At 44.0% G+C, this 24,680-nt stretch overlaps 1 protein-coding gene across 1 annotated transcript in view; it reads right to left on the bottom strand.

Moving 5' to 3' along the window:
* The window catches only part of LOC311501546 (protein MTSS 1-like), a 51,027-nt gene that overhangs the window by 17,457 nt on the left and 8,890 nt on the right, over nucleotides 1-24,680 (bottom strand). Inside the window, exons 2-4 of the mRNA XM_084563428.1 lie at nucleotides 24,404-24,465; nucleotides 22,518-22,591; nucleotides 1,417-1,501 (exon numbers count right to left, since the gene is read on the bottom strand). Coding sequence (XP_084419554.1) covers nucleotides 1,417-1,501; nucleotides 22,518-22,591; nucleotides 24,404-24,465 — 221 coding nt within the window. The remainder of the gene's footprint in view (nucleotides 1-1,416; nucleotides 1,502-22,517; nucleotides 22,592-24,403; nucleotides 24,466-24,680) is intronic.

Here is a 24,680-nt window from a genome sequence, read left to right on the forward strand (position 1 = left end):
ACTCTGCTGAAACAGACAAAAAAACTAAACCTAGGAACAAATGATAGCAGGTTTGGTTGGAGGTTAGTGTTAGAGGGAAGAGCTGGAGACTGAGACGTCACCTCACGCATCCTGAGTCTGGACTAAAAAGTTGTACTTCAACACGCGAAAAAAACTACAGCCAACGACCAGCAGATACATGCTGTACGTCCTGTATTCACAGTTCAAACAAGGGGAGACAGGGAGAGCTAGTAGGCTAGTAGTAAAAACTAAAGACATAGACTGTAAAAAAAAAAGTGGACACCATGACAGCTCCTCAAAGGTGAAGCCAAATCAAGTAGAGCTCCCCCTGGTGGCTGGCTGCAGTATAGGTCATAAGCTCCACCCCCTCCATGTTAGCAGGTGGGATTTGGGTCAAACTAAAACACTGAAATAGATGGTTTCTTTCGTTCTACAGTGCCTTAGTACGGAGAGTTAACGGATACCGACACCAGCAATCAGCTGATTGTTACCTTGCAGGTGTTAAAATGGTTAAAGGGTTAAAGCCTCTGTTCAGATACAAGGACAACCTGGACACCAGATCAACTTTCTTGCCTCCCCCGGCGGCAGAAAGTCGGCCTGGAACCGGATGTCTGAGAAGCAAGATGTTCAGAGTCTGTTATTGCATCTTGCTCTGGTTGAAGGACTATCCATTTAATTAATAATAGATGGGTTTCTTTATTACTTAGTGTTTGTTAAGTTATCAGATCTGCAATGCATCTGTAATGCAAGCTGGACATCTTCAAAGAGCCAAACATTTTCAAGTATATGAATTTGGAAAAACTGAAAATCTAGAACAAGCGAACCCTTTGGCATTACAGGCTGGCAGGAGGGGACCGTGTGGACAGGCCTGGGAGAAACTGGAGGACGTGGCTGTGGCGCAGGACACATCGGGGACACTTTGCATAGCGTAAGAAAGTAACTGGATGTTTTTATGGTTCAATGTTGACGCATTAGAACTCTAAGTCTCTGACCGTGGTGATTTCATTGTGTGTCCAGTTACTGTAGCTCAGCCAGAGGCCTCGTCTCCCCCTATCGACCTGATAGAGTCTCTACTTCAGCACTGGGAGCGTTAATGGACTCATGCAGAGAAAGGAAAATGAAGATGAAAGGGAGGAGGAAGAAGATGTTTGGTCAGGAGGAGAGAAGATGAGTGAGAGAGATGAGGAAATGATAGTGAAGACAGAAGAGAGAACGTGTGATGATGGTTGAGGGTCACTTATCACCTCCCTCAAAAATAAAAATGATTCTCATACAGAATAATGTCATTAGATGCAATCAGACTGAGGAGATGGAGGAATCTGAAGCTGAAGCAGGAGGAGGAGGAGGAGCAGGTTGCCATGGAGAGCTGGGAGGAGGTGCTACACCTGTTCATCTCACACAAACAGATCTACTCACATGGAGAACTGGCGGAGTTTGGCCTCGATGCTGCGATGCCTCATGCACATCCTGGTGAGGGCTGAGCCGATGTCCCTGGTTCCTCCTGACAACGAAAACACAGACACGACAATCTGTCAGTCACATCCTGAAAACCGTTCAGCTTTACATTTAATCCTGCAGCAATTACAGGATTCTCATAAAATCTTTTAACACGCTAACGATGCTTCGAGTCACTGAAACACGGCGTATAATGAATCTAAAGTAGTTTATGACAGAGTTATCTTTGGGCTACACCACCAGTCACCAGAGCTGCAAAGCAAAGCACACCTGTGTCCAGACAACATGTCATCAACTTCAATGGAAGAAAATTCATCAAAAACCTGCACAAATCAAGGACCCTACAGGTTCCTTTACGTCCCTCCCTGAACGCAGAGGGTGGATGAGTCATAACCTGACATCAATTTACATTTTTCATTGGAGAAAGGAAACAGAATCAACTCCCCACCGGTCTGTTAGAACTGAAGAAGCTACTTGAATGAAACGTCTTCAGGAAAACCAACAAGTTCAGCTGGATATACCATGAGACTGGATGAATGAACATGTTTCCTGTTCATCCTTCAACTGGGTTTTGTTGCAGAATGAATGTGAATCTGAAACATCCAGCTGCTTTGACTGTTCTCATTTCCTGTTTTTACTGTTTTCACCAACGCAGAGAAAACCCCCAGATTCAGCACTTTGTGCAGATGCTGCTCTGCACAAGAAGAAGGGTTGAGACTAAACAATGTGCAAATCAGACACTAACGTTTAGCTTAAATGACCACATTTTGACTTTAAGACAAACTCTTTTTGGTTCAAGCTCCTTTGCTGGTTGTTTAGCATCTTGGAGAACTCGTCACGGTTCTTCTGTGGATTTAGTTTGGTTGACTCCACGACGTTGAGGTTCTAAGGGATTATATTAGTCAATGAACCTAACCAGCATGTGTTTGGACGGTGGGAGGAAGCTGGAGAACCTGGAGAGAACCCACAAGAACATGCAAACTAGACACAGAAAGGAACCAGTCAGCCTGGATTAGAACCCAGAACCTTCTGGCTGTGAAGGCATCACTGACCATGTTTACATGGTCTTTAGTATCCCGGTTTTGATCGGGTTTTTGAAGCATCCCGTTTTTGTGTTTGTCCATGTAAACACCATAATCCCGAATTCAGAAATCGGGTTATGCCCATTTCCCGATTTCAAGAAACCCGGTTTTGCTACCTACTCCGATAGAAGCCGGGATACTGGAGCATGTATACACCTTATCCCGATTTCTGACGGCTGCTCACTGTCTGTGCAGGCGCGAGTGATGCACTAGATATACAAACAACATGGCGGCAACGAGAACTTGTCACTTTTGGAGCGACGAAGAGACAGAATTTTGCCTTAAAGTAATGAAAGAACTAAACATAACGACGTGTTTAGATGGCAGAAAACACAGAAATGCTTATGTATTCAAATCTGTTGCGGAAAAGCTACGTGACGCTGGTTTTCCACCTCGCACTGTTGAACAAGTTAGGTCGCGTTGGAAAACATTGAAAAAGACGTAAAACACGCATGCGCAGATAGGATGCAGCGATCGGAAAACGGGTTTCTGGTACATGATAAATACCAGTAACCCGTTTTCTGATCACTGCATCCTATCTGCGCATGCGTGTTTTAGGTCTTTTTCAATTTTTTCCAACGGGATATATACAGGGATATGAATAACCAGGTTTCTCTGTGTTCCATGTAAACACCATATCCCGGATATGCTCAAAGCCGGGATAAGCCTCAAAACCAGGATACTAAAGACCATGTAAACGCAGTCACTAGTGATGACCACCACACCACTGTGCCGCCCGCAACTGGATAGTTCTACAACCAATCAGAGCAACTCATTCTTGACTGACTGATTTATCGCTTTTCATACGTTAAAGTTATTTCAGTCAGTATCTTTTACAACAGACTCGAGAGCAGACTCTAAACATGTTGTCTCTCCAATGGCAGCCAATTGGTTGTAAATAAATTTAACTGGCAAAGGAGAGACTCCAGACCAACTTTACTACGTCTGGCTTCCACTCCAGGACCATAAGGTGTGTTCTTCTAGTGCATGAAGATGCTTCTGCAGGAATTTGGACCAATCTCTGAGGATAACGTCCAGTGAACACCAATCTAAAACGCTGTAATATTTTACACAGTCATATTCAGTTTGCAATAATAGTAACTTTGAAGATGATTCTGCACATTTTAATGAAGATCAGAGTCACAGGACTTCTGATAACTTTCTTTTAAAGTAAAGAAGAGTTACAGTAGAAAGTTTCTTCAAATCTTTGCAGCCAGACGGGTTCAGTGTGAGAGCCTTGCTCAAGGACACTCCAGCAGGGTGGAGGCAAGCCGGTTATAGAGCCGACTGTCACTGCAGCAGAAGCTCCACAGGCAGCTGAAGGGGCCAGATGGTTGTCCCCTCTCTCCCCCGAAAAAGAGCACTCCCTCCTGGGGAAAGGTTGACCAGAACTCTGCCTGTCAGCCTGGAGCTCCAGCAGCACCTCCGGCACACGCTAACACGCCAGAGCTCGTCTTCCTGCACATGTGAGGACATCCATAATACACATATTTGAATCTAGTATGCTACACTGTCTCTAATCTATACCTCACATCTTTTTGTCTTTTTCATATCCTGGATTAATGAACCCACAGCGTCTCATAACCTTCTGGGACGGGCGAGGGTGAGTATAGAAGCATGTGTGTTGGACGGGGTGGGGTGATGAGCACTGCAATGCACCACTGACTCCTCTTTCTCTTTCTCTCCTCTGCTGTTCTATCCTTCCTCTCGTTCTTTTCTCGCTGACACCAGATGACTCCTGTTCTTTCCTTTCCTCGGTCTTCAGCCTCCTCACAGCCACGACGGGATGGCAGCTAAGAGTTACGGCCCGATATCAGCAGAATATAGAAATGATGTAAGGTGGCTTGTTTCTGGAATATTTCTGTTCTGGACAAAAATCGTTTCTCTAAAGTCAAAAAAAGAGAATCAGGTTAATCCGTGACATCGCTATTGAGCCTTCGAACACAGAAAACAAGACTGTTTTCTCTATAACATCACCTCTATATCCTCAGCCCCTTCTCTTCTTCTTTAAGTCTTAATCCGTCCTCTTTTTGTTTTTTATCTGGAGCATTACAAACTTTTCTTGGATGATTTAGGATTTCATCCTTCCTGACCGACAGACGCTGTGCATTCACAGAACCATGGTTACACTTGTAACCACCGTTTTCTGTCATAGTCTCTTCTATACTCTGGTGAATGTTCTATCGTTCTGTTTCTTTATCAGTTATCTACCTCAGGTTCTACTTTCATCTAACTAATTATTAGCAGCAGTTGTCCACCACCAGTGTCAGGATTGTTTTTTTACAATTTCACACTTACACCTACAAATAACACCACACACAGTCTTTAGCCTTCAGATTACACTTTGTTGATTGGGTGCAAGCAGTTTGTCGTTCTGTTCATGGTCTTTAAGTTGTATTAATACTTACATTTTCTTAGTTTGAGCTCTTCTGGCAAAAGGCCTGGAGCCTGGCTGACAAGGCCTTTTAGGGACAGTCAAGAGGAAATGGGAAAAAACATTCAGAAGATGGAAGAAGGGGGGCTGGACTGAAACAATCTTAAAGTGTCCTTTAAAGAGGATGTTGTTGTTGTAGCGAAAGAATTATTCTCTGTGTATATAGTGTCTGCTTTTTGTTCACTTAGCTTATGTTTAGTTACTTTAAGTATGTTAGATGTTTTATGTTAATTGTTGGTGAAGTTCCCCCCGTGTCAATTGTGGACTAGTCCTAAAAGCATATATCTCCTGTGTGTCTCAGTTAGGTTGAAGCCTTAGTTTCCTTATTTTGAGTTTCGGGCCCTATTTTTCCACATTTGTTTGATTTTTTTATATTAGACCTTGTTATTTTTGTATTTTTCTCATATTTTTGAAACTTTATTAAAACATTTTTTTGGCAATTTTACACCTTTGTCCTCTGCTTTTCTGCTTGGTCCCTAACACAGTCATTCCCTCTCCATGTCCACCAGCGTCCAGACTCCATGGAGGTCCTGTCCCATGTCTACCTTCATCGTTTGGGTTTCAGCTCTACGACACCGTCCCTGCTCAGAGTTAAACCGTCAAACTATTATTTTACCGTGCATGTGTCCATGTTTCCTCACTGAACATTCATTCATCATCTATTTGTCTTCTCCTTGTTGAGCTATAGTAGTTGTTAGTCCCACAGTTAAGCTTGGTCTTCTAAACTAAATGAACCCTGGTCTGCATGTCTCCGTTATATTTTCGATATGTTTGAGACTAAAACCAAGATAACTGACTCTACTGAGACATTTCTGCAGTAACCACTCTACTGTCCCTTCATTATTTTTTTGCAGAAAGCCTTTTTGCGACTCTGCTGTTGCTGCACCAGATAAACGCTGCATGCATCCACGTTTCAGGCCTTTATTTGTCCAACGTTGAGGAACCATCTCTCCTCTCGTCCTCTTTCACACCATCTCTCTCTACTCGTCATTCTCACGTCTCTCTTCACACATCATCTGCCGTCTCCTCCTGTTTTCCCACCATGTCTTACGTTACTCCCTCCTCATCCTCTTCCTCCTCTCTCGTCACTTTTTCAGACGAGGCGTTACCTCCTCTCTTCTCACCTCGTCTCCTCCTCCTCCTCCTCCTCCTCTCTGCTGCACTTCTCTGTGAGAAACAAGGTGTCACAGTTCGACATCCGTGCAGGATAAATTCCTTTCAGCAGAATAAAAACCAGCGTTTCACTGCAGAGCTTCAGCTTCCAGGACAGAGTCAGAGATAAAAAGCTGATGAGCTTCATTTGGAAGGTTTGCTCGACTCAAACTTGCTCATGAAGCTCCAGAGAGTCAGCTGTTTTCCCTGAAATGCATGATTCAAACTTCTGGCCTCAGTGTTTCCTGGGCAGGTTTCCATTTCTCAACCTGCAGATCTCCTGCAGATCTCAGCACTACATCAATTAGAGACAACCTTTCATCCACTGATATGAAGGGTTACAATTCACGTTTAAGCCGAAACGCTCAACAACAATCCTTTAGGCTTGGTGTTCATGTGGAGTTCAAAGCTCAAGTTTCCAAACCTGAACACAAACACAGGGTGAGACAAAGGGAAGGTGATCGTTCCAACAAAACGGCTGAGGAAAGGTAATGTGATCTAATCCAGCCTGATGGTATTCACCGCTGTGCCAAGAAGCTGCCTGGACAAGTCCTCCACAAAAACATGAAACTGCCGCTGATATCTCTGCAGGACAAAATGTTGTTGCCTTTGATTATTTCAGTTCCATTGTTAAACACGTTAAACAGAGCATGGACTCATGTCTGGGTACGAGCAGACTAGTTCAGTTCCTGCAGGGTCACAGTCAGTCAGTTAGTTAGTTCCTGGTCAATTTGCCGCTGATTGACCCAACTCTGATCTCCTCACGCTGGGTCGACGTCAGACTCAACTGACCCAATTCAGTGGGACAGAGCAGCGTCTCTTCACTCTGCAGACTGAAGGGCCCCGGGGCGCCACATCAGCTCATCAGCACCGGAGACCGAGCGCAGACCCTCAGAGGACGTCCCGGTCAGGCTAGAACAGTCCGATCAAAGACCAAGGAGACGTGAGAAAGAGTCACAGATCTGGAGCTGAAGCAACAGAAGGAAAGGCAACGTGAAGCTAGACTGTTCAGTAACGGGACAAATCAGTCGGTAGGAACCACTGTGTTCCTATTATATTATCATCTCTACACATTACAGTAACCTCTCTGAGTCTCATCAGGAAAGTAAATTTGCACAAATTTGACCCACTGGATCAGAGTCATGGATCTTTACTATTTTCAAACATCAGAACGTCTTTATGTCCATAAAACCTTGGGTGAGGGACAAATCAAGAGGAAGCAAAACATTCAATCCTCTGAATGATCACAAGCGTCAGTAGATTTCTGGGTGAAGAAACAAGAGTGACGAACTTCCAGGGAACTTCCCACTGGAGTAAATTCCACCCAGCCGACAGAGACTGGACGTAGCCTTAATTTAAAAAAGACCCTGCACGAGATTCCTGACCGATATTCTTCCCGAGACGATGATCTCGGGCGAATCTGAACGCGGGCAGGCGGACGGCGGGGAGCGCCAGCAGCAGGTGACCTGGAATCTAAGGCTGGAATCCAAACCCGGCTCCCTGCGTCCCACTGGGATGTGAACTCAGCCGACGCATTCCCACAGGAGCTGCTCCACACGAAGCGCTGGAGGAACTGGAGCAGCTGAAGACCACACACACACACACACACACACACACACACACACACACACACACACCCACACACACACACACACACACACACACACATGGGCCCAGCAGGACGGACAGTAAATCACCGTCCTGCACCATCACACTATATTTCTTGTCTTGTTGCTGCAGGGAGGTTACGGCTGAAGAGCTATTTTTGAGAACTGGAGCATGAGGGAGGACGAAGAGAAGAAAGAAAGAAGATGAGAAAGCTAGAGGAATCAACCGGAGATGGAAGGAAACATTCAGATCTACCAGTGATACTGATTCTGTTCCTCTTTTCTTGTTCCTTTGTTCATCTAATGAGGCGGCAGCAGCTCTCGTTGCTAATGCTAACTACTCTACTTCCTGTTCCTGAAACCTGCAGCCTTCTTTACTGAAGCACGTTTATGTCAATAATCAAACATCATGTTCACACGATGCATTTAAACACTCAGACCAGACTGTGCTCCCTCTCATCACAGGTCATAAACACACGCCCAGTAGCCAGTTCATTAGGTACACTAGTGAATTCATTCTGATATAATCTAATCCTCTGTGCCTTGAGTCAGAAAGACGGTGATTGAACCAGATGATATTAGATTTTCTGTAACTCCTCCCGCTAAATGTTGGTCCCTCTGTTATAATTTAATGTAACCATCCTCTGCTAATTGTAAATACCTCATGTATCACAGTAATCCAGGAGCCAATGATCTCCTCGTGCATGATATAGTTTTCATGCATCTTCCATTCTCAGTTTTATGTTATTTTACTCTACTTGTATTTGACTCCTTGCAGCTGTCTCTCCATGGGACGGAAACAATTTCCTTGAAGGATCAATAAAATATCCTGATTCTGTTTCATCTAATGTTTCATCCTATGTAATAAAAACCTAAAAAAGATCCAACAAAAACAGAAGTTCAGTAAAAAATTAAGCTAAAAGTTTGTTTAAAAAAAGATCGGTTTTCCCGTGAGGGTTTCTCTCATTAGATTAGATTAGATGTGTAAAATAATACAGCTGGTTCCTCACAGGGAGGCGTTGTAGAGTCTTATGTCCTGAGGGACAAACGTCCTCCTCAACCTGTCCATGGAGCAGGACAGAGACAGTAGCCTGTCACTGAACCAGCTTCTCTGTCTGACTATGGTGTCCTGTAGAGGCTGGTGGACATTGTTCATGATGGACCAGAGTTTGTTCCAGGTCCACTGATGTCATGGACTCCAGCTCTGTCCCACCACAGAGTCCTCCTTCTGGATCAGCTTGTCCAGTCATGAGGTGGCTCCAGTTAGTTTGACTTCATTTAAAGTTAAAGTTGGGATTTTACTACATGTGTGTGCTTTGACTTCTTAGTGTTTTAGAGCAGAATAAAGAGCTTCAGGACTGAAATATCTGTTGGTACAGAAGCTAAGCCAGCGCTTTAAGTTACTGATGTGCAGCTACACCAGAACACCTTAAAGAAGCAAACTTTATAATTAACATCCATCAGACTTTAGTTGAGATCAAACATAATTCTGCTCAGAATGTGAATGAGCTTCTGCAACAACTTTGACTCATATATAGAAATCTCAGCACGACATCATCAGATTTTAGTTGTGTCAATCACACCTGTAATATCTCAGCTGCACAAAACCTACAAAGAAGAAGAAGAAGAAGAAGAAGAAGAAGAAGAAGAAGAAGAAGAAGAAGAAGAAGAAGAAGAAGAAGAAGAAGAAGGTGTCAGCTCCTCAGGTCAGTGTGCTCCAGGCCAGGAGCGACCGACGTGGAGACGGCCGACCTTAAAGCAGCTGCAGGGTCTTGCCTGCCGGTTGCATCAGTCGTCGTCTCTCTCTCTTTCTCTACATATAGCCAAGGTCACTTTACAACTTCAACGCGTCTCGCATGTCAACAAGCAGCAGAAGCATCTCCGCGCCGCCCGCCGTCAATCTCTTTAATGCAGAGGCACAACATACCCACGTCCCGCCGCTGAACGACGGGCAAAGGTCACACTGAGCTCAGCTGGATACGAGAAGGGACGAACGAAGGCAAACGGTGATTTAGATTTCACCTGGAATGTCTCCACGATGTATAGAAACGGCTTCTGCAAACATTTATCAATCGGCTCAGTTCAGCTTCGAGTTAGTAAATGTGTTCCTGTAAATTAAACTATGGAAACATGAGAGAATACTGAACATATTTTATATCCATTTAATCTAAATATGCAGCAGGGACCTCATGCTGTGTGAGTAATTTAAACATCTTTGACAGGAAAATAAATCTTAATATTTGCATATTTATAAATATAAGAATATATTATTTAAAGAAGACCACAGGTGGAACTCAAGGGGACGAAAGTACTTCAACCTGGGACCAAATATTAGATTTAGTTTCGCGAGTCAGTGATGCAGATATTCATTTTTAATATTCACCAGACTGATGCAGACGTATTTAAACACAAGAAGCTGAATTTAAACATTAAAAAGTATTAGTTTGAAGCTAAAGTGAAGAGAACGTTCACCCTGTTTCAGATTTTACGTCGTACCTCTGAGCTCCTTCGGCCGAGCCCCAGTACATGTGTGACCAGAGTATCTGGAGGAGTAAACAGAATTCCTCGCAGCTCATCCAGGGTCGACGGGGCCGTACAGTCCTGGAATACCACACACTGACCCGGGGAGGGGAGCGGTCCAAGGATGCCAGTGAGCTCAGGCTGCAGTCCTGGGATGCCTTCTGCAGGAGTGTGTGTGTGTGTGTGTGTGTGTGTGTGTGTGTGTGTGTGTGTGTGTGTGTGTGTGGGCAGGAGTTACAGTAGAGTCCTGGGATTCTTTGAATATTCGTCCTCTCTGATTACGACCTGCGTATCAGTTTGCTGCTGCAGGTATTTTACTATCATGTGTCCGGCTCTCGTTCGTCCTCTAGGACGAGCAGCAGAAACATTTGCGACCGTTTGCTTCAAAAGTGTTTCTGAATGAACCGTGGACACAGATTTATTCATTTTTCTGACTGCTGACCCGTTACGGTTATAGCCAGCATGCCAGGGAGGGGGCGGGGCGGGGATGACTGTCAATCATCAGCGGTGGGACAGCTGCTGTCCTGTCAGCTGCTCCGACCTCGGCTCAGTGAGCTGCTGCAGGAGAGCTGCACTGAGCACAACACAGAAAACCTGATGTGCGTTTCTCATATCACACTGTCGTGTTTATATATTCATGGATTTGTGAAGCCAGCTTATGTTATTTAAAAAGGAAACCCACTAAGGTAGCAGGAGTTTACCCTCTCTTGTTCTTTCACTAGACACTGTTACCTGAGACCGGCTACTAATCAATCAGATTCTGAGTTTATATTTGAGGAAATACAGTAATTAGGTTAATTATCATAAATCATCTGACTGATATTTAAAATATATTTGATTTCCTGCGTCAGTCCACGTGTGAAGATCAAAAAACCCGACAGAAGCTCCAGCTCTGAGAGGATGAGAGCATCAGACCTGACTGGATTTAAAAAGCAAGACGACAGAGAAGAGATGGACGTGAGGCTAAAGTTCAGTCTTTGTACAACTTGCCATGTTAGTTATTAGTATAATAACCTCTGAAATGAATCGATACCAAATGAAATCAATGATCTGAATCAAATGGTTGCAGGAGGTCAGCAGCCCCAGGGTTCATATGCACAAATGCAAAATGATCTTTAACAAAAAGCTCCTGATTATTTCTTGCTGTTGCATGTCTTTTTATAGGAGCATTATCTCCCAGATGTTTCTATGTCTGTACTGTGTTGTCTCTCATTCTTGCACCGTTTGCATTGTTTTATATTGTCTGCATGCACATACACACTTCAAGCTCCATGGTCCTGGAGGAACATCCCCTCATCTCACTATGTGCTGCACCTGATATACACTGTATGGTTGAAATGACAATTAAAACCTCTTTGACTTTGAAAGTGATCTTCATCTGGAGGATCTGATATCGATTCATTAAATCCTCTGATCATTTGTTTCTTAATTATTCCCCATTTCCTGACTCCCAGGAGGCCACGCAATCAGACTGGTGCAAAGACGCATGAAAGATGAGAAACCAGAGGGAAACTAATCATTTATATTAATTAAGATTATATTTAGGCTTCAATAAATCATGTCTCATGGCTAATAATGCAGCTAAACACCAAGAAAAACATCTGAACTGAACTGGAAACGTCTCCCTGTAAACTCCACATCACGTTTGGAGACACTCCTCCTCCTCCTCCTCCTCCTCCTCCTCCTCCTCCTCCTCCTCCTCCTCCTCCTCCTCCGTCGCTCGTTCTGTTTTCCCAGCTGACGGAGGAGGAGAGGACAGGGAGACCGGCCCGCCTCCCATCAGGCCTCTGACACGCTGAGCCTGAGACGGGTGGAAACATGCGTCGATCTACACGGAAAACAGGAATGTAGAAACCAGAGCCGGCCGATGTGAGACGCTCTTTAATCCTAAACTCTCTCTCTCTCTTTGAACTGATTCTAAGACGAAAGCAAAGTGAGCGTTTGATGCGTTTGACCCAAGCTGCTGCTGCCAGAGCGAAACCAGAGCTCTTATTTCAACGCTGATCTGTTGTCTGAGAGTTGGCAGGATGACCACGTACACCCACTGCCCTCTGAGGGGGGGGGGGGGGGGGGGGGGGGGGGAGAGAGAGAGAGAGAGAGAGAGAGAGAGAGAGGCTGAATGCTAAGAGCTGGTGTCACAGTTCAACCTCCTTCTTCTAACAGACGCTGATGCTGAGATTCACTGAGACAGACGAACAGCTCTGAAAACACAACAGAGAGAAAACCAGCACCATACAATGATGCTAGGGATATGATTATTATTATTATTATTATTATTATTAGTAGTAGTATTATTAATATTATTATCCTTTACTCCAGAACCAACATCTGCTTTTTAATAATAATCATTTAAACAGATGTTTTCTTACAGGAAGAAGATCTGGAGATGATTTAAAGTTAATAAAATGAACTAACAGTTAATATTACGTTAAAACGGATGGACGACTCTCTAGGTGGACGAGGTGAACTGTTGCCATGGAGACTGAATCAAATGATGTGACGATGATCAGATACATGTGTTCAGATCTAAACAGGAGGAGGAGGAGGAGAAGGAGAGGAAGAAGGATGAGAAAGAGGGAGGGAAGAGGAAGAGGAAGGAAGAAGAAGATGGAGGATGAGGAATGAAGAACAGGTGTCTCCTTCTCCATGTCCTCCTCCTCCATGTCTTCCTCCATGTCCTCCTCCTCCATGTCCTCCTCCATGTCCTCCTCCAGTCCTGAAGGTCTAGAGTCTTAGAAGACAACCAAGATGTCTCCACGTCTCTGTCCACATTGATTCCATCTTGGTTCATCTAGTTTCTCTACCTCCATGTTTCTGTCCCTCTGATCAGACTCAGTTTATTATTAGTAGTAGACTAATGTCCATGTAAACTCATTCATTCATTCATTTCTCTTCTGTAACCTCTTGTTCCTGTGAAGGGTCATGGGGGACTGGAGTCTATCCCAGCTGTCATTGGTCTAGGGGGGGGGGGGGGGGGGTCCACCCTGGACAGGTCTCCAGTCTGTCCCAGCTGTCATTGGTCTAGAGGGGGGGTCCACCCTGGACAGGTCTCCAGTCTATCACAGGGCTAACACAGAGAGACACTCACACCTACGGCCAATTTAGAATCACCAATGAACCTAACCAGCATGTCTTTGGACGGTGGGAGGAAGCTGGAGAACCTGAAGAGAACCCACGCAGACACATTGAGAACATGCAGACTACACACAGAAAGGAACCAGTCGGTCTGGATTAGAACCCAGAACCTTCTGGCTGGGAGACATCAGTGCTAACCACCACATCACTGTGCCGCCCCCATGTAAACTCAGCCAATCTAAAATGATTCTGCTCTAACTGATCCCTGAAACATCCCTGACTCCAACCAACTTCACCAACTTTAAGCTCCAGACAGAAGGAAGCAGAGCTGCAGTGTTATAGCTTCAACTCCTCAGCTCATTAAATCATCATACACAACAAAAAAAAGAGCCAAAAACAGTGTTGGAGTGTAATTATGGACGAGACAGAGTGTTGACAGTAAACAGCAGTTACTAGAGCGCAGAGAGGAAAGACAGGAAGAGACAGAAAGAGACAGAGATAATAACAGAGCAGCTCTACCTCAGTGTGAGGAGGTCCAGCCTCAGATTTAATGAGCTGCAATCTATTCAACAGACCCCCAGGCTGTTTGACAACTGGTGCCGCACACACAGATTAACACAACGCCACACAACGCCACACAACGCCACACAACGCCACACAACGCCACACAACGCCACACAACGCCACACAACGCCCTCCTCAGGCTGAACCGATCAGACAAACTGAGATCAGATCTCCAGAGCTGGACGGAGACGGATTTTAGTCAAGTTAGACGCTTGCATTCAGCTTTTAAAGAGAAAACTGAGGTTCTCTTTAGATTAGCTCAGAATTATTAAACACAAACAGCCACAACATTATGACCACTGACAGGAGAAGTCAATAACATTTAAACCATCTTGTGACAGTTCAATGTTCTGCTGGGAAACTTCTGGACCTGGCATTCATTGGTGTGGATGCTACTTAGACATGTAGCACCCACCTAGACCAGACCAGGCCCCCCCACCCCATAGCAATGACACTCCTTGATGGCAGCAGCCATCCCCAGCAGGATGCAGCCTGACACAGACACACACACAAAAACACTTTAGGAACAACTAAAAAAAAAAACATGAAGAACAGCACAAGGTGTTGACCTGGCCTCCAAATTCACTAGATCCCAAACTGATTAAGTATCTGTGGGGTGATCCACAGAGGACCCTCCCCTCAAAGACCCCCCCACTAACACCACAGGACACCCTCAGAAGGCCCATGTCCATTCTCTGATGAGTCACCACAAGGGAGACCTATACAATATTAGGAAGGTGGTCATAATGATATGCCTGATGCCTGACCTTTGACCTTTAAAGGGTTTGCTTCCAACCATTAAATGTAAAATCTTCCTAAAACCACAGAAACATAATCATGGCTCCTGGATGAAGTAACATGAGTGTCAGTGTGGGAGGTCTAGTGTGTGTCAACGTGGTGATTTAGTCGGTCCACACAGGTGTGTGTGTTGGTGTGTGTGTGTGTGTGTGTGTGTTTCTCAGCTACTTAGAGCCTGTCAGGGCAGCTGCCTTTCTTCAGTGATTGGCTGTTCTCTGCTGAACCAGACACACTTTGATCCTCCTATCACTCCCTGGAGATGCAAACACACACACACACACACACACACACACACACACACACACACACACACACACACACACACACACACACACACACACACACACACACACACACACACACACACACACACACACACACACACACACACACACACACACACACACACACACACACACACACACACACACACACACACACACACACACACACACACACACACACACACACACACACACACACACACACACACACACACACACACACACACACACACACACACACACACACACACACACTCAGCTGTTTAGTGCCAGCATGTAAACCATGCTACATCACTTCCCTGCAACCAGACCTCCAGAAGCACAGAAGCAGCCTTCTGTCAGTTATCTACTGTAACTTCCCTGGTGTGTGGGGGTGGGGGTTGGGGGGTGGAGGAGATGGTGTTGGTGGAGCTTCTTGTTGCCAAAGCTCCACGACCAGCGGCTGCAGATTTGGTTGAACCAGTTTGTGTTTTCAAAGTTTCAAACGAGCACCGACACGACGAGGAGTTTACTGTAAATGAAAGCATGAGGGAGAAGAGAGCTGCACCGCCACTCAGTCATTATGAGACCAACCACAGTGAGACAGCTCAGCATCCATGTTAGACTGAGATCAAACTGCTTGGTCCCAGTCGCTCAGCTGTAGCCCTTTGACTCTGGCTTTATTTAGTGAGGAGGTCTGGAGGAGTCCGGTCCACAGAGTTCATCTGTGCAGCGTCACCGTGTAGCTGTGAATTATTTACCAGCCGGTCAACCTTTACAAACGCCTCTGACCTCCTGCTGCTCAGCGCCGCTACCACAGCCAGCGCTACCACGACGACAAAAAATAAAACCCACCAGCTCTCTCTTTAATCCACTCCTGATGAGGTAACTTGTTTGTTCTCCTTTTTATTTCATTCTTTCATTCGCAGACTTTCTTCTTTCTTCTCTTTGTTAAAACAAAGCGGTGCACACGGCCTGAGTCCAGGCCTGCAGAGGGAGCGCTTAGTTATTCTGTCTGATGCTCCCTCAGACGGGCGGGGACTCATAACTAATTAGGAGCTGTTTGCAGGAGATAAAAAAAGAACACGCACATCCTCACCTGCTGGGCGCCCCTGGTTAATAATTCAAACACACCCTCTGGCTGACTCACAGATGAACAGATGTACACACGGGATGTTTCTGTACAGGTATAATAAGGTTTCAGTCAGAATTTAAAAAACAAAACAAAACAAAAAGACTTTTTTAGATTAAGTCCCTTTAAAATATTGAAGCATCAGTTTGAAACAGATTCATGAGCCTGAACTTTCTGCTATGAACACATCTACGTTCTCTGGCTTTTACTTTGCACGCCCGCGCACATCGGTCCAGTTCCACTGCTTGTTTTAACACCACTTTCTACTTTGGATATTTTATATTGTTTTACTGAACACCAGGACAAACTGCTCGTATGTGTGAGTACACATCTCAATAAATCTGATTCTGACTGAGTGAAGAGTTTTTCAAAAAACCCTGAAAATCTCTTCAGACCAAAGTCCAGATCTCCACTGGTCTAAATGTCCTTTCCTTGAGTTCTTCTTCTGGTGCTTCTTCTTCTTGTTCTGGTTCTTCTTCTTCTTCTTCTTCTTCTGGTGGTTCTTTTTCTTCTTCTTGTGATTCTTCTTCTTCTTCTGGTGGTACTTCTTGTGGTTCTTCTTCTTGTTCTGGTCGTTTTTCTTCTTCTTGTGGTGGTTCTTCATCTTCTTCTTCTTCCTCAGTTTCTTCTTTGCAGCAGTTCGACCATGAGGCCTCAGTTGACGTTGAGACATGTCTGCCACTTGAACTCTCCTCTCTGTGACTTCCTTTCCTCGTCAGAGTGTTTGATGTTTTTCACGGCTGTATTTAAGGAAACACTGACCGACCTTTGACAGTAACGATCAACTGTCATTTCACTTTACGTAGTCGAGATGTTCTTGCCATAATCAGCAGTTCATCTGCACGACAGTGGCTTAAAGATTAACCTCAGACATTTATAGCTGGAGGATTTCTGTAGTCATAGATGTCCTGCAGCTTCTTCTACAACAAAAACCTGGTGATTACAACGTTGAAACAAGGACTGAAGGAGCCATCAAAGCTTCTCCTAAACTCTCAACATTCATCGACACTAATGAGATGTTCAGCAGGTCTGTGCTGCTCCCTGAGACCATGCTCTCTCTGTGACGTCAAACCTGGCAGCTGCTGCGGCTGCTGCTTGTTGTTGCCGTGGCGACGCCATACCATAGTGAAGCCCTTTAAGACCACACAGGGCCGGGCGGGCAGCTCTGCTCTCGTGTAAAACAGAGGAGAGGAATTACACGTCTGTAAAACCGACGTGTGATCAGATTTTAGATCTGACAAGGATTTGCTGCTTCTTTCCCGAGTCTCTGACACCTGAGAACTAGTTCCGACCATTAAACTAGTGCCAGATAAGACCTGTACTTTGCAGGTGCACAGGTCTTTAATTTGTAAATTAAAACTGTGTAAGAATATTTAATTAGCATGAAGCTGTGATGATGGTATCAGTAAATGATGCACCATGTAGGAGCGTTCATGGTTTGATGTTCTTACTGCCCGCTTGGATTTGGCTCAAACCAGCTTGTCAGTCTAGACCTGGATTCAAACCACATTCTTGGACCGACTGTGGACCTGGCTCAATCTTGGACTTTAAATAAGGAGTGTTCACGCAAGCCAAGATTCTTGAGGGGGAAAAAAAAAAAAAAAGGCTTTGGCCAGAACAGGACACGCTTCCAGACTTTTAAAGATTTCCAAACACTGTTTGAATTTCCATCAGCTTCTCTCGTCTGATTCCTTTAAGACATCTGACAAGTTTGGGTGTTTGAGTGACATCAGCCATTTTCCAGCTGACTAGAAGGATCATACGGTGGGCGAGGACTTAAAAAGAACAAATGCAACAAGACAGAGGACAAGGAAATTAAGAAAAAAAAGAAGTCTTCATCTGACTGAACCCCAGCAAATACAGAACTGCACAGAAAGCAGCACAAATGACAACGGATATAAATATTACTAATGCCATCGCTCTGCAGATAAGTTGTGTGTGTCGATCTAATAAAATGTTTCTGTTGTCGTTTGAAGCTTCTTGCGTGGCATTAATGTCTTTGCTGGTGTATTTGGGAGGATTTGCAGCACGTGTGTTGTCACAGTCAAGAAGACGTTTTCTTACTTTCCTTGTGTTTTGTCCATTTGCATTTGAGTTTTCATGAGTTGCAGTTGCCACTGTAGGATCGGCAATTACCGAAACTGGGACTGATATGCATTCATTTCCTTCAATCAGACGCCATCAAAGCTGCTGCAGACGTTAGGAAACACACTGAAGAGACTATTATATAGACAAGTCAGTGCAGAGTTTATGAATTTAAAGATCAGCAGACTGGCTCGTAGCAACAGGAGGATATAAAAATAGTTCTTAGTGTCATAAGCAGCAGCCAGCGACGCGTCAAGCCCTATATCTGTGAACGTCTGACCTCGGCGCTGCAGAATCCAAAGAGCGGAGGAAATGTGAGCTGCTACAACTCAGCTGGTGGGATGAGGAGTCGTAACACGCCATCCTCCTGACTGCAGCCCGATCCGCTGACATCACCTCGCCGAGAGGAACGTCTCCCTCCATTACACAGGGATCCTCAAACAGCTTGTCTTTGATCGGACTCGTTCGGTGCCTTCAGGGGTGATGTTAGCGAACGATGAAGCTTCTCTGTCTTTGCATCTTTGCAAGTTTTTGCAAAAATGTTCTTGGAAAGAAGCTCAAGGTTTGGCATTAATCACAGCTGAACCAGACAGTGTGTTCAGTTTACTTCCAGGTTATTAACTGCAACTGACAGCTGAGCCATAGGCACAAACTAGAATCTTTAATTGCGTGCACACATTAGGACTGGGTTTAAAATGCAATCTTGATTTGAAGATCCTTTCCTTGCATCCTCTCGTTATAAATCTTACTGTGAGACTAGTTTTGCGTGACAAACCTGACAAGACTGTGCCGAAGCTCCAACTCTGAGAGGATTTAAAAAGTCTGAGGACAGAGAAGACGTGGACCAAAGCAAAGACACATGAAGGATGAGAAACTAGAAGGAGACGATGGAGGAGACACCAACAAACCTCTGGAACCACTGACCACAATAGTTTGGTTAAATCTGTCTCATAACCCAAACATCTCTAAATGAATCAAATCAAAACTTTGTGAATCGATGAAAAATCTTTTAATCTCTGTTAACTGTTTAAAGTTATTTCCCCGTCAGTATCTTTTACAGCAGACGGACAGCGGACACCTCGGCTCTCTAGGCCTGGCAGATCTTTGCTGGAGCAGAATCAGTTCCTAATGGAGAGACTCCAGACCCACGTTCTCCAACCAATAAAACCGTTTGTCTGTCTTCCAGCTTTCTAAGAACGTCCTATATCTGTGTCCCTGCTGACGGCCAGATTCTTACCATCGTGGAAGAGGAAACGATGCACGACAGGCTGCGCCGGGAGTTATATTTAATCAAAAGGATTCAGGAGTTGTCGTTTTTAAGCTTTTCAGTGAAAACTGCACCACCATCTGTTGTTCTTCCACTTGTTTTCTTAGTTCATTGGAGACGCAGCTGCTGCGTTTTATATCTGAGCAGGACGAGTCTATTGACATTTCAAAACACACAGACTCAAACACACATCCCTCGCTTGAATTAAATATGAGTGTGAAAGTGAAGGAGCAGCTCCTCTGTGATGTACGCATTCAGTTTTAACTTCACAGACATTCAGGGTCTTGAACTCTGTTAATTATTGATCCCAGTGGCTTTAATCTCATCTGATCTATGATTAGGGGGTTTTGTGATTATAAGAAAGAACATGTGCAGCAGATCATCAGGGCGCTGCGACCTCTGACCCCAGGAAACGAGAGACACCTTTAAGTAAAGCAGAATCAGTTTGGCTCCAGTTTCCTTCTGGACCCTGAAGCATCAGAGCAGGTTGTTAACTGGGAGCGTTAGCTAAGAGTGAAGTAAACTCTAGAGCATTAGAGACAGAGAAAAAAAAAAAAAAAGCATTCCACCGTTCCTCCTTCGCCCCTTTATCAACCCGACAGGATTATATGAAAGGAAATAAATCCAACAGTTCTACCCCCAAAACATCTAAACAATGCAACACCCAGCTGTGCTATAGCAGCTAGCTAACGTGGCTAACGTAGCCTGCAGCAGAAAGGAGGCTGCAGAGGTCTGTTGCTCACTTCATGCTAACTCCACTCAGGTTGCTTTCACACCTGCTCACTCTGCAACAGGAAGCAACCACTGAAAGCAATCAACCAATGAGATGAGCCCATCCCGGTCAGAGGGGGGCGCAGCGTGAACACATGTTCCCACGGACCGAACCGACCGAGCAGCTCGACTCTTTTCCAACCTTAGCTTTTCCTCTTTGTTACAAATTTCTCGTCCTCTCCTTCCTTCCAGTCTCATCACATTCTTCCTCCTCTTCCTCCTCCTCCTCCTCCTCCTCCCCCTCCCTCTGACCCAGTTACCAGGCGTTGACATGTTGACGTGGCCCCTGCCAAAAAGGGCGCCGCTCACCGGGCCCTTTAAGGACGAAAATCCTCCCCGGCAGCAGGTTGCTACGGCAACCACAGACCAACACACACACACAGAGAGAGAGAGAGACAGAGACAGAAAGAGATAGAGAGCGAGAGCGAGAGAGAGAGAGAGAGAGAGAGAGAGAGAGAGAGAGAGAGAGAGAGAGAGACAGGTGAAAGGAGGAGGACACTCACTGTCTCCATAGTTGTTTCTGTTTGATCGAATCAAACCTGTGACCAAGAAACTATAGATAGATAGATAGACAGATAGACAGATAGATAGATAGATAGATAGATAGATCTCTCAGACTATCCATCACTGATTTCCATCTCGTTGCCATGAGCACCAGCCGTCTGAACATGACAGCCAAACGCCTCCCTCCCCTCTCCTTCCATCTTTTCCACCAACACCATCTGCCCTCCATCTTCCTCCTCCGTTCCTCTGCTCTGCATCGTCTCCTGGTTTATTCTAACCAACTTCACCTACAGTTTCATTTCCAACGTGGCCTCTCTCTCTCTCTTCCTCTCTGGTCACCCCCTCCTCCATCACTCCATCCTCCTGAGTCTCTCCATTCCTCTATACAGATGCATACCAGTCATATACGCTGAAACAGAAACACTTCAGCAGAAATCTATCCATCATCATAAATGTCTTCTCATGGTACATAAGCTACCAACTCTAGGACATTAAAAGATCAGTATCAGATCAGGGGACAAACAGTCTTGATCTGGACATCCTTAATTTACCTTAAAGTTCCATAAATGTTTCTATAATCCTGAAGAAGAAACCAGAATTTCACCACAGACTGACCCGTGTCAGACCACAACCCGTCAACCAACCATCAGCTAAACACACTGCGTTTAACCTGATTACTGTATTTAATGTGATAATTATAAATATCTATCAATAAAAACATTAAAAGCTGTGATGTTTTATTTCCAGTCCTGTGAAGAAGTGTAATTTCTAGGAGGCAGCTGTAGCAGGAGGAAGTCTGGGTCTGAGCTGAGGCTCCTCAAACCTCTAATTGTCCAGAAACAGAAAGAAGACGATAATTCAACACAACTGCTCCAGGTGTACCGGCCGTAACACACACACACACACACACACACACACACACACACACACACACACACACACACACACACACACACACACACACACACACACACTTAAACACAGAAACGCACAATTACAGAGCGGCTGTGACCCAGAGCTTTAGGATCATCGCTGCAGCGACTGATTGTTTCCTCGGCAACTGTTCTCACTGCGACAGCGAGTCGCCTCGACAGGAAGCTGGCCTACATTCAGACTACACACACATACAACAATCAGCCATTACATTATGACTGGTCTGGTCCAGAAGTTTCCCAGCAGAACGCTGAACTGTCACAAGATGGTTGAAATGTTATTCACCTGTCAGTGGTCATAATGTTGTGGCTGATTGGTGGACTCTCCCCAGGACAAAACAGGACTTTGACTTGAGAGACACGAGGCTGATAAACACAGAGCTGAGCTGCTCGTCAAGGCTTCCTGCTTCATTTAATCAATCCAGGAAGTGACCTCTGTGATCGGGGAGACGGTCTCCTCTGATCACTAGTCAATAACAGAAAAGTACAAATCAATGGACGACGTGCAAACTGCCTCCAGACAACAACACGGAGGGCTGAGGAGGAATAAATCAGAAGCGTCTCTCATGGAGGCTGAGCTGGGTTTTTATTTGCATACTTTACATCTTATGTGCTGATACTAGTTTTCTCAGTTGGTTACCTCCGTGACCTGACTCTGGATCAGCGGCATCATCTGCCTGAGGATCTGACACCAGCTCAGAGTTTTCCCATCTACTCCTAAATCTTGGTTTATGTGTTTGAAAGTATAATTCAGTCTAAGCTAACGTTAGCACCACTGAACAGGAAGTGACGTGAACAACCGACCGACCTTCAGCTTCCAGCATCTTTTCATTTCACCAACAACAACGTGTCTAAACAACCACGTCTCCGTCCTACCTCGGCTGTTGGTCGCCAGATCGGCCACCTTCTGAAAGGCGTCCAGGAAGGCTGCTACCGCGACGACCGTCGTCCTGGGAGACACAGCAAAAGGAAGATCTGGTTAGAGGAAGAACCAGGGATGTTGCTGTCGGTGCTGGAGCAGGTCCAGACCTTTTTAAAATGATCCTGAAAAATATCAGCGATTTGCAGGAAAATGGCCCGAGACACATTTAACCCAAAAACCAGAAGCGTTGGCTGCATTCCCCCAAAATCACACCTGATGAGGGAGAGGAGGAAGAGGATGAAGAGGAGGAGGAGGAAGGATGTTTGTCAGTGTTTGTAATGAGCTTTGACCTCCGCTGACCTCGGGGCTCGGTGCAGCATCTCTGGAGGCTGCAGCTGATCCATCTCCCTGATAATGACTTTATAGTGGCATCATTAATCTCTGCCAGCCACAGAAGGTTAATTGACCTGTGTGTGTGTGTGTGTGTGTGTGTGTGTGTGTGTGTGGACATATTACAGGTGTTTCTGGGTGTTTCAAGTCTGAAAGGTGTGGAGGAATTACCCATGATGCCTACAGGATTAAGTGTATGTTTACGGTTTATGTGTGTGTTTCTATACATGCTGATGACCTTGAACTCTATGTGTGTGCGTGTGTGTGTGTGTGAGTGTGTGTGTGTGTGCATGTGTGTGTGTGGAGCCAGTGACCCAGACAGTCGTGTTGGAGGCGACGGAGCCGCTGAAGTGCGCCTGACATTTAAACACTTAATGAAGCAGACTGATTGGATTTTCATGAGCTCAGGTTACTGTCACAATGTTTGTGCACACATTTCTCTTCAGGGCAGAGCAGCTAGAAATAGATCGGCCTCTCATGGATGAACCTGCATGAGAGGACGACGTTGACAAGTTCAGCAGGAATCTGCAGAGAAAAAACGCATGTATGTGTGGGTTTCTATCCCCAGTGCCTTTTTTTTTTGTTTTATTTTATATTTATTTATTTTTTATTACTCATACTACCTCATTTTACCTACAAGTTTCATTTTAATTTCATATTTATTTTATTTTTATTTTAGATTTATTTTTATTTTTTATTTATTTTTTATTTTTATATTTTATATTTTTATTTGTTATTATTTATTTTTTATTACTCATACTACCTCATTTTACCTACTAGTTTCATTTTCATTTTAGATTTATTTTATTTTTATTTTAGATTTATTTTTATTTTTATTTTTATTTTATTTATTCATTTTTATTTTTTTATATTTTTATTTGTGTTATTTATTATTTATTTATTTTTTATTACTCATACTACCTCATTTTACCTACTAGTTTCATTTTCATTTCATATTTATTTTATTTTTATTTTAGATTTATTTTTATTTTTTATTTATTTTTAATTTTTATATTTTATATTTTATATTTTTATTTGTGTTATTATTTATTTTTTATTACTCATACTACCTCATTTTACCTACTAGTTTCATTTTCATTTTAGATTTATTTTATTTTTATTTTAGATTTATTTTTATTTTTATTTTTATTTTTATTTTATTTTTATTTTTTTATTCATTTTTATTTTTTTATATATTTTATATTTTTATTTGTGTTATTTATTATTTATTTATTTTTTATTACTCATCCTACCTCGGCAATAACATGTAAATATATAATCCCTGTAATTCCCGTTTACACTCGCGCTTTATTCATTTTACACTTCCAGTCATGTTCACATCCTCCATGGACGGTTTGGAAAGTTAAAACATTTATGATATAGTTTTTTATTGTGTATACTTTGTATTGTTTTATGTTTTGTTCCTTAAAAGTGTCTTGTTCTTGTACGTTCCTCACTTGTGCCTTAAATTCTGATTCTGAATCTGAATCTGAATCTGAATCTGAATTACCTCAGCTGTGACTGCAGTTTGCTGGCCTTGCTGATGAAGTCGTCCCAGACCGGATAACTGCCCTGAAAAGAAGAGGAAAAAAATATCAGAGTGTAACTGAATAAATCCCAGAGCGCCGTGCAGCAGTGGATCAACAAGAGAACACAGAACACATAGATTTATTTTTTGCTATCAGTTTAAAGTTTTATAAATCTTGCTGCAAGCAAATTGTTCAATGTGTATTGATCTTCTTTATTAAGGTCACTGCTGTGCTGATGAAAATCCAGTTTAACGGGTC

This window comes from Chelon labrosus (assembly GCF_963514085.1).
Source record: "Chelon labrosus genome assembly, chromosome: 16".
In the NCBI taxonomy this organism is placed as follows: domain Eukaryota; kingdom Metazoa; phylum Chordata; class Actinopteri; order Mugiliformes; family Mugilidae; genus Chelon; species Chelon labrosus.